The sequence below is a fragment of the Pinus tabuliformis genome, chromosome 5_1 (assembly GCF_031772625.1).
Source record: "Pinus tabuliformis cultivar Carrire ecotype Pingquan chromosome 5_1, CPIR1, whole genome shotgun sequence".
NCBI lineage: Eukaryota > Viridiplantae > Streptophyta > Pinopsida > Pinales > Pinaceae > Pinus > Pinus tabuliformis.
The window spans coordinates 18421413-18432554 of NC_142305.1; the positions used below are offsets into that span (position 1 = coordinate 18421413).

The window sequence follows — 11142 nt, forward strand, 5'->3', positions numbered from 1 at the left end:
ATTGGGAGTTTGCTTTATTTGACAGGTACCCAACCAGATATTATGCATGCAGTAGGAATTGTTGGAAGATTTCAAGCCAACCCAAAGGAAACTCATCTTCAGGCAGTCAAAAGAATCTTCAAGTATCTTCAAATGACCCAAAACTATGGCTTATGGTATCCTAGAGATACAGATCTCACTCTTCATGCTTACACAGATGCAGATTGGGCCGGAAGTGTAGATGATAGGAAGAGCACAAGTGGTGGTGCTTTCTTCATGGGTTCCAGATTAGTATCTTGGTTCAGCAAGAAACAGAGTTCGATTGCTTTATCTACAGCTGAAGCAGAATATGTGGCTGCGGCATCTTGTTGCACACAACTTCTTTGGATGATGCAGACCTTGCAGGATTTTCAAATCACTTGCACTCCACCAGTCTCTATCTTATGTTATAATACAAGTGCAATCAACATTTCAAAGAATCCAGTCATGCATTCAAATACCAAGCACATACCAATCAAGTACCATTTTCTTCGGGAACAAGTGCTTGAGCAGAAGGTCAAGTTGGAGTATGTTCCTTCTAAGGAACAAGTTGCTGATATTCTCACAAAACCACTACCTAGGGAAACTTTTGAATATCTCAGACAAAAGCTGGGAGTAATTGATGCTTCATCCTGCTGTTGAAGCTTGTCTGTTCTACAGAAAAGTTGGTATATGCGAGTTGCGTAAGGGATATCAGCTTATATACGCCGATTTATGCAGGGAAAGTCGCGTGTATGGTGTACGCGTGTTGCAGAAATTATATCCGCGTACATACGCCGTTTTATGCAGGAGAAGTCGCGTATATGGAGTTCTAAACAACAAGGGCAGACTCTGGTTGGAGAAGGTCTGAGATGGGTATGCCAGAATTCTTCAGGCACAGTTTCATGGGGTGCAGCAAGCACAGGTTCAGGGGGAGCAGCTTAAAGTCTCATAAAGCATTGTTGGCATTTAGATGCTTTTGGTCCTGTTTCACAACTGTTGTTAGTTTCAGGAGAAGGAGCTCAGAAGCAAATCTTAGCTGCTGATATAAAAGATGTTTATCAGATGCTGCTGGTGTCTTTCTTAAGTCTTGGTCTAGATTTTTTCGTCTCTATGTCATGTACCTCTTTTGTGATATCTCTTTATGGTGTCAAGGTCATGTAACGGCCTATGTTGGTTTCCCCACTATGCTTGGGATGAATATTGGTTATTATATGTAAATTTCTGATGTATCCCCTCTTGGTTGGGAGTATGGATGTATTTATTGAGTCTTTTGGTGATAGGAAGGTCCTTTATGATGTACAAGTCTTAGTTATTTTGAAGAACATCTCTTGCAGGTCTTGCCTACAGTCAGAGGGAGCATGTTTCAGCACAGCCAAGCAAAGATATCAGCATGTACTCAGGGGGAGCACACCCCTTTGCCCTTGATGACAAAGGGGGAGAGTGATTTGTTTTGGTGTTGTTGCCATCAAGTCCAAAGGGGGAGATTGTTGGCATTATGAGACAAGTGTTGTCCTTGATGGCAAATCACACTGATGACAAATCATAGTGCAGAAGGATAGCAGCAAGGAATTGATGATCAGTCTACAAGTATGAGAAAAATATATACACGCTGGTTCGCTATATACCAAGTCGCGTGTACACGCTCGTTGGCTTCAGTAAAAGCGCGTGTATGTGGAAAACTTATCTTTCGTCCACGGCGGTTATTCCTTGGAAGTTGTGCCTATGGTTTTGGACCTTGGTGTCTCGACGGACGTGTTGATCCCTAGTTTTTGAAGTTGATGGTATTGGATTTCTATGGTTTTGGCTCTTGGTATTGAACAAGGCCTAAGGCTATATAAGGAGAAGGAAATCATTAGGCAAGTGTATCTGATATGTCTTGAAACATCTGAGGAAGTATTAGATCCAGTATGCAGGTTATGGGTTGATGATGCATTACTTGATCTGAGCTAAGGAGAGATCTCACCGGTTGATGAAGAACAAGATCTAAGGAGAGATCGAGATCAAATGGTTTGAAAAGCTCTATTATGATATGATTGATTATGCATATTTATAGATCTACATACTGACACAATGTTATGTTCTGGGTCTAACTGATGTCTGGTACAGCTGCAAGTTAAGAGAATTTATTTTTAGATCTGTACGCAGGTTGTCTTCGGTAAAAGCGCGTGTATACGCGGGTTGCTCTCATTGAAGTAGCGTATATCTTTTGAAGCATGATTTTTGGGTTTGCAGTTGGGTCTGACTGATATTACAGAGTTCTGTAGTCTACTCTGTGTTCTGGTGACAGGGGTTGACAGGGTTTCAGTGGTTCAGTGATTCAAAGATTGATGATGCTAGTATTGGTTGTTTTATGTTTCAATGATTTGTGAATGAATCATAGTCTTCAGATTGTAATGTTGTGCTTCACGAATATCCAGTCTGAAAATTGATGAAAAGTGGTACCTGAAGGAAAGAAGATTGTAGGCCAGCACCTACGTACTAGTATCTTAGCTAGCACAAGAGCAAAGGGGGTTGGAGCTCCCTTCCAAGGAAGTTTGGAGAACGAGAGAAGGTTGAAGCCTTCTGCAGGTTGTAGCCTGCGTACTGGTATAAGGCTGCACCAGTACAAAAGATTGTAAACTGAAGTTCTTATTAAAGAAAGATAGAGACGACTTGCAGCAGGTGGTTTTCACCCACATTGGGTTTCCACCTTATATCATGGTGTTCATGTGTGTGGCTTTTGTGTGATGATCTGTTCTGTTATACTGCATCTGTTTACTCTTAATATGGTGAATAATGACCTGATGCACTTAACTGAAGATAAACTAACTGAATTATAAGTTTGCTGGTTATACGTTGTTTTCTTTAGACACAGTAGCGTGTACACGCTGGTTCACTTAACTGAAGTGGCGTATATGTTTCTGAGCATTGAAAAAGTTTTATTGATCTGATAATACTGATTCACCCCCCCTCTCAGTATTATTTCCAACAAATTGGGTGCAAGCCATGGATGGAGAAATTGAAGCTAATGAAAAGAATGATACATGGGATTTGGTTGATTTTCCAAAGGATAAAAACATCATTGGTGTGAAATGGGTCTACAAGACAAAGTTGAATGAGCAATGTGAAATTGACATATTTAAAGCAAGAGTTGTAGCAAAAGGATTCTCGCACCATCGAGAAATAAACTTTGGAGAAACATTTTCTCTGGTAGCTAGATTGGATATTGTAAGAGGATTATTATCCATAACAGCTCAAAACAAGTAGAAAGTGTATCAAATGGATGTGAAATCAAACTTCTTGAATGAAATTCTAGAAGAATAATTCTATGTGCAACAACCTCTAGACTATGAAGTTGAAGGACAAGCATATAAAGTTTACAAGTTGAAGAAAGCGCTCTATTGACTCAAGCAAGCGCCAAGATCTTGGTATAGTAGAATTAACAACTACATGATCAAGAATGGATTTTTCAAAAGAAAAATTGAGCCTACCTTGTACACAAAAGTAAATGAGCATGGACACATTTTGATTATTTGCTTGTATGTGGATGACATGATTTATATTTGTGATCTTGAGTTAGATGAATTTAAAGAAGCCATGAAGAAAAAAATTGAGATGACAGATCTTGGCCTTATGAAATGTTTTCTTGGAATAGAAGTTGAGAAATATCAAAAATGAATTTTTATTTGTCAAAATAAATATGCTAAAGATTTGCTAAAAATATTCAGGATAAAAAATTGTAAACCTGCAGTTGCAATAGGTACAAAGTTAAGTAAGGATGATGAAGGATAGGATGTCAATCCAAATCTATTCAAAATATTGGTTAGAAGCCTTGTGTATCTCACAACTAAAATACCAGATATTATACAAGGAGTGAGTTTGATTTATAGATTTATGGAGACTCCAAAAGTCTCACATTGGAGAGCGAGAAAAAGAATTCTCAAATACATAATAGGAATTAAAGATTGTAGCATAATGTATACAAGCACAAAGAAGAAGGGTTTGATTGGATATACATATAGTGATTTTGCAAGCCGTTTGGATGATAGGAAGAGCACTTCTAGTTATGTGTTCCATCTTTGTTCAAGTGTGATTTCATGAGCATCTAAAAAGCGACCTATTGTGACACTTTCGTCCGCAAAAGCAGAATATGTAGTAGCGACATCAACAACATGTCAAGTAGTATGGTTAAGAAGAGTTTTGGATGGACTCAAGAAGAAACAACAAGGATCAACGACAACCTATTGTGACAACACCTCACCTATTGCACTATATAAGAATAGTGTGTTTCATCAAAATAGTAACCATATTGATACAAGATATCATTCCATTAGAGAACTTTTTAGAAATGGAGAAGTTTACTTAAAGCCTTGTAAACCAAGTGATCAATTGGCTGATATATTCACTAAGCCATTAGAAAATTATGTATTTGAATTTCATAGAGGAAACTTGGGTGTTTTAAACCTAGATGAGACTTCGACCAGCAGGCATGTTTGAGTTATCATGATTCATGGCTTAGTTTAGTGGTCTTAATTAAGGGGTAGTGTTAAAGATAGATAATATTTCCTCCATGAACAGTTGGCTAAAATTAGAGAGTCAATTAATTGAGTCAAGTTGAGTCAAGTCAAGTTAAGTCTTATTTTGGGTAAATTCGAAGTTAGTTTTTTTTGCATGTCAAAGTTATTTCAAACGAATGGCTAGTTGACAAAGGTTAAATACCCCTCACCGGGTTCATTGTAATCATTAAGTTTATGTGATAAATTGAGGAGTCATAACTTGTGTCATTGTGTGTGTGAATGTTGTGTTATTTTAGTTGGTTCGTTTTTTCAATAGGGTTATTTGGGGCTGGTTGCAAGGGTTTGTCAAAAGGGAGTTAGAGGATGGATTGCTAACATGGGCTGGGATAAGAGAGTCAAAATCATCAATCTATTTCCTAGTGTTATTAGGTTAATCTTAGAACTCTCATTATGGATCACCTTTGTTAGTTAGTTAGGAACACGTGTCGTATAAACCTGCTTGGGTTGGGTTAATCGAAATCAATAGCAATATCCCAAGCTTGTATGGTTTATCTTTATCCATGTAAATCTCCCTTAGGATTCATAGCTGGATCATTTGATTCCTTAGATTAATAATTTTGGTTTCCAACTCACTGCCTTTTTGGTTGTCTCCCATATAAAAATAATTAGATTGTTTCTTTATTATTCTTGCTCTAGTCTTAGCTTTATGAGGAGTGCGCCATTTAAAACAATATTGTTTGATTTGTTAATAGGGTGCGCATATAGGGAAAGAAATAAATTCCTTTCGATAGTGAAATTCCCTCTCCTTTTAGTTGAGCCTTCTTGCGCCTGAATAACTTCATCGCTAACAAATCCAACAAAAGAGAAAATGGGGCAAGGTATTGTTGAATCTAGGGTGGGAAAGGGATTTCCTTGAGTGACACAAGTTAAGAAGGAAGAAAAAGGATTACCATATCATTGGGAGGGTAAAAGAAAAGTGCAAGGAGGAGGAAACAATGCCCCAAGCACGAAATTGGGTACGGAAAGCAACGACAATAGGTGAGAACTAGGGTGAAGAAGTAGGAAAGGAGGACATTGCGGGAAAAATGTGTAGGGAACCTTTGACAATAGGCCAAGCAAAGGAAAGATCCAAGGTAGGAGATTGAGGATTATAAGGAGCACTTAACTCAACTGCTTCTTAACTGACTCTATGGCTGGTCGGAACTTAATTCTTATCTTTGTCTTACCCAATAGATTTTCTTATGGCTTATTTTAACCACTTCTTTTGTCCTTATGTTGCCTGAATATCTATCTTTTCTGAATAAATATCTATCTTGTTTGGTGAACTTTGAACCTATCTTAATCCACCCAACATACGGTTTCACTCTATGGTTTGTCTTACTGATGTTATCTTTGTTTATCCCAAACTTGAGGGACTTAAGGTCTTTGGTGCATGCCATCTGTGATTAATAGATTGAGCAACACTGGTTAGATATCAAGGCCTCTGGAATTTATGGACTTTGGGTGGAAGTTGCAGAGGAACACTCCCACCTAGATTTTCTTGGGAATTGATTCATTGATCATGTTTATGAAAAAGACTTAGAACAATTTTCTATTATGTTTGTGGCTTTGAGGAAGGTAGCTCTTCATAAAGAAAAAGCTACATAATTTTAACATTTAATTGTCAAATGGAGGACAAGGCAATGTAACACACTGAGGAAATGGACAACATGATAAAAAGTGAATATATTAACTAAATGGCTCTCTAGGTGAGATATCTGGAGAGTGTACAAACACTCATACACACCTTATTACATTGAGTCACATGAGCCTCAAATATATAGGCTTTCACACTAGTGGGATGGTTTCAACCACTTCCTAGATATTAGGATCTGAGGTCTAAGATTAGAGTCTCAATCCTACCATCATCATAACAATAATCTAAGTTTAGCTTTTCCATTACTTCCAACACTCCCCTTAATGGAGAAAGGGTACTGAACAATAACATATGCATGCTGGTCTAGTCTCAGCTACGCTTACAATTAAAACATGACAAACTTGGTAACAGAGGTTTTCATTTTGGTATTTTTGCTTAAGATTCCATGCTTGTTCATCTTGAGTCGAGGCTTCATTTTCACTTTCCTCGCCATGAGGTAGTGATGTGTCTTCACCTCATTTCTTCCCTAGTGATGGAAAGATTGAATTCTTATTCTCGCCCTTCTCAAGATTATGACAGGGTGGCTAGGAGAATTTTCCCTCTCATTATTTCCGATGTCAACCATCTGAACGTCAGCGATGATGTCTTCATCATTCATTGATGTAACGTCTGCACACACAGAAATATTAATGAAATCAACACAATTTAAATTCTCTCCATCTTTGTCTTCTTTTGCCACGTCTTTGCAATCAACTTCATGTGGCTCGTCCCATTAATTTTCAACATGTTGTTCCTCTTTACACCCTTCATGAAGATCAGCTCGTGCGTCTTCAATCTCAGGATCTTGCACAACAGATTATGCCTCTTGATTCTTGTGGTCATCAACAGAACCACATTGCTTTTTTGAAATTTCTTCTGACTCAAACATACTATCCATGCTAATGCTTCCGAATTCCCACATGAGAAAATCATCATCATCAGAATAAAAAATATCTAAATATATAGGCATGTTATTAAAATCCAGCTTGTCTCGCTTCGAGATTCTTTTTTGACTCCACATGGTTTCTAACTAGCTCCAACAACCCCGTTACCACGTAGGCGGGAAACTTCTCCCTTTGGAAGCTCTTCAACTGTAGAACCTTGTAGACTGTGGCTTCTATGCTACGCAGGTCTTAGTGCCCTCGGTTCTGGCAATGAGCAACAAAACGACCTCTCACAAGCTCGGAACGTTCTCAATATCTAATTCTACTATATGTAATTAGCAATTTCTGAAGATAATTTCAAATCAGCAAAAAATTTGGCATTTTCATTGTGGCATATAATAAGTTAGAAGAAAAATTTACCCAATTGGTTTTCAGATCTCCGCAACTTGCAACTACTAGATTACTCAAACAATAAAATTTACAGAACGATAATTAAAAAACGACACAACCATCACATAGATTCAATCCTATCGTCCACACTTCAATCACCACGCTGGATTGATTTGAGGCTGAATTCCACTCTTAGGCCTCCTGCGATCTTGGCCTCTCTCGGGCTATTTGCAACAAGTTTCACGCAGATCTGGCCTCCTCAGTCTCCACAGAAGTCGTGGATTTCATGCGATCTCTGGCTCCTTCCGCTTGGTTTCCTCCACGCTAGCTGACAGTTCCGGCTACAATCCTGGGGCGATCCAACATACAATGCCGAGGAGTGTGCCCAGCTCACAATTTTCCACCCATTCTTCTGGTTAATGTAGGTTGCCTTTGAAAGATTTCGATACAGCCAAACCACGCTGAGCGAATCTTCACGGTTACTGCAGCAACCTCAGCTGTTGGAAATTTCTGGTAATTTCAAACACAAATTAACTGAATACAGAGCAATACTCTGTTTCTCTCCTCAGGATCTTTTGCACAGGGAAGCTTAAAATTTTTTTCTGAGAACAAAGATTTTTCACACCCATAAAACCTTTATATTCATTAACAAAAACCCTGATACATATTTCTTCCTCTTTCTCAGAGGGATTCACCAAAACTTTTACCAAAAACTAAATACTTTGCCTCTTTTACAAATGATTTTTACACTGCTGTGTAAAATCTTCATTCACATTTACTGCTGTAAAAAAGGGCTTTTACATTTACAACTGTAAAACAAAATTCTTACATATACTGTAAAAATTTCTTACATTTCATTTCAATCTCAAAAATAAAAACTCACACAGTCATTCTACATTCGCTCTTGCTTCCCTTCGTTTGAGCAATACACAAAAATTACATTTCAACCCTGATTTTTTTTATGTTTCGCACTGCTGTGCGTTATACACCATTTCATTACATTACAAATTCTTTGTCTGCGTTTTATTTACCTTCACCCTTGCACTGCTGTGCAAACCTCTAATTTTTCATTCCTCGCTGCTGCGAACCCCAGTTCCTTCTCCTCCCGTGTGCAATGCTCAATTCATATACAAAAATGAGCGCACCCGCACAAAAAAAACATATATCAAAAGCATTAAAACTAGGGCGTTGACTTGCCCATGCCATTCTTTAATTCGCTGTACACCCGTGCAAACAAAAATTTAAACACTTACCAACTTTTTCTTACAATTTACGAAACACCATTAATTACATTAATTCCTTCACGTGCGCGGTCAGGCAATAAGGTTCAGGCAGGTCGACAAAGATCCATGTCCGTTGACTTGATCGGATGCATTTCGCAAACTTCAGCCACACAACCCAATCGAAGTTTAATGTGTGGAAGATGGACAGTTTTGGGTTCGTACACAGAACGCGTGGCAGCAGCGGATTGTGTCGGAGGCCTCCCGGGAAAAACACGATGCTGCACGGCAGGGTGAAATTAATATTTCAACATCGGCCTCCTTCGGGTCTTCTCCACCTAGTTTCTCCGGTCAATCACGATTTCAAAAAAAACGCTCAAATCAGATCAGAGGTCATCAAATGAATCTCCCACGAAGAACGGGCAGGGCTTGGCAACGATTTGGCCGAAATTCGTGGGGAGGGGACTCTCAACAGCAACACCAGGCTGATTTCAGGCGACAACACTGCGATCTCTGAGCAGAGGTACACGACAGACGCCACAGCAGCTACTCCTACCAACTCGAATAACTATCAACAATTGCAAACAATAGAGGTTGGTTCGTTATCAGATCCAGATCTGGAAATCTGGAATTGGTGAGGCACACAACAGGCTTCTCCAGCATCCAATTACAGCCCGCACGCAAATCGCCAAACTTTAAAAAAAACACGGCCTTTGAAATTCACTCGAACAGCAAGGCCTACGGGTCACGATCTAAGCTGAGCGACGGATCTGACCCGAACTGTTCGGGCATGTGGCTGGGTCAGCAGGCACCTCCTCTGCACGATTTCACCAGCGGCCACTCACCACGCTCACGCTGGTCAAGGCCATCAGTACGCAGATCCGCTCCACGATCTGCTCAATTCTGTAGCAGATCTTGCTCTTCTCGCAGCTCCAACACACAGACCGAGCCTTGCTCTCCGATATACGCCTCCTCCGATCGCAGCTTTGATGTTCGAGCGACAACATCACGTCAAGCCTCACTATCCTAACCTCTATAATTAATTATTCTTGCATGTCATAACAAGTTTTAAATATAAATAAATTCATCATCTTCTATTTTTAAAAAACTCAAATATATGAACTTTATAGTTCAAACTAGTGCCTTAAATAGCTGCAGCATTAGAAGAAGTAAAAACAAATTAAAATAGTAACTTATATAACCACATGCCTCAAATGCTACTTAGCTTCTTGGATAGGATACTCAAAGCTTATGAAGTCATACGCTTCAATAAAGTAATTACTGATGAAGCCAATTGAAAAGAAGCAGCGCCATAAAAAAAGGTTGGAAAGATTGTTTGACATGTTTGTTGAAATTTTTTGACAGGAGGAGCCAAATTATTTATCCGCTATGTGTACACAGCGCACCAAATAAAATCAGAACCCAAGTAACAACGTGATATTACAACCGAACGAACATTGAGAACTGTAATTTCCACGAAACGACATATGACATAATGCTTGTAAACAAATTTACAAGGAAAACTTGTACATCTATACATACAATATATAGTTCTACTCTTGAAAGTGTTTATAAATCTCCATACGGGCAGTGTGGTTCAACGATAGTATCCAGCCTCGCCTTCCAAGAAGACTCCTGTGTTGCACCTTCAATTAAGGCTGCAAGAAATGAAGCGAGATCTTCTTTTCTAAGTCGAAGCTTCACCCGCAAGGTCGATCCGTCGGTGGAGTAGGAAGAAGAAAGAATCCTGACCCCGCCTCTATTAATCTTATTAACCACATCATCAACTGCTTTTTGATTTATTGAATCTCTGACGATGTCTGCACAAGACTCTCGCTGTAACCTGGAACCACTGGCGCTTGGGATGCTGTGATCAGAGAAAAGTCTTGCAAAGTGCCCCCTATTCCTATTGTTATTGTAATTGATCATGACTTTATCTTGTGGGATTGGGAGGGGGATGAGATAATAGAGATGACCAGCTACAAGCTCAGCCCTTTCTGGAAGAGGTCGGGTGAAACTGCCCATCCCAAGTGGAGGACCAGCGGGTGCCTCAAAAATCCCATGATTTGGATAATCGATGAGTATTTCCTTCACACAGAGAGGACTCCGCAGCTTCATCACCGATCCGTCGGCTTTCATGATCTTTATCCGACGACGACGATCGATTCCTCCTCGCAGCAGCACGTTACCCATCTTGCTCTCTTCTGTATATAGAGTGACGGAGACTTCAAATAGAAATAGCTATGCTATTATCTTCTCAGAGATGGAGTTTCAAAGAGAGATACCTAAGCTATCTTGCTCTCTTCTGTATATAGAGTGATGGATTCTTATAAAAACAGAGATACCTATGCTATTCTATTCTCAGAGATGCAGACATCAAACTGAGATACCTATGCTATTTATATTCTCCGTGATTCCGTTTATCTCGTCGCATATGGTTTGCTTATACAAGTGTTATTCGTATATAGAGAGAAGAT

The 11142-nt window shown here is 39.3% G+C and overlaps 1 protein-coding gene across 1 annotated transcript; it reads right to left on the reverse strand.

Moving 5' to 3' along the window:
• Positions 1-10234: 10234 nt before the first annotated feature.
• On the reverse strand, positions 10235-10858 carry LOC149163311 (uncharacterized). Its single transcript, XM_089429070.1, has one exon. The coding sequence runs from the start codon at positions 10856-10858 to the stop codon at positions 10235-10237; it is 624 nt and encodes a 207-aa protein (XP_089285196.1).
• Between the last annotated feature and the right edge of the window lie 284 nt (positions 10859-11142).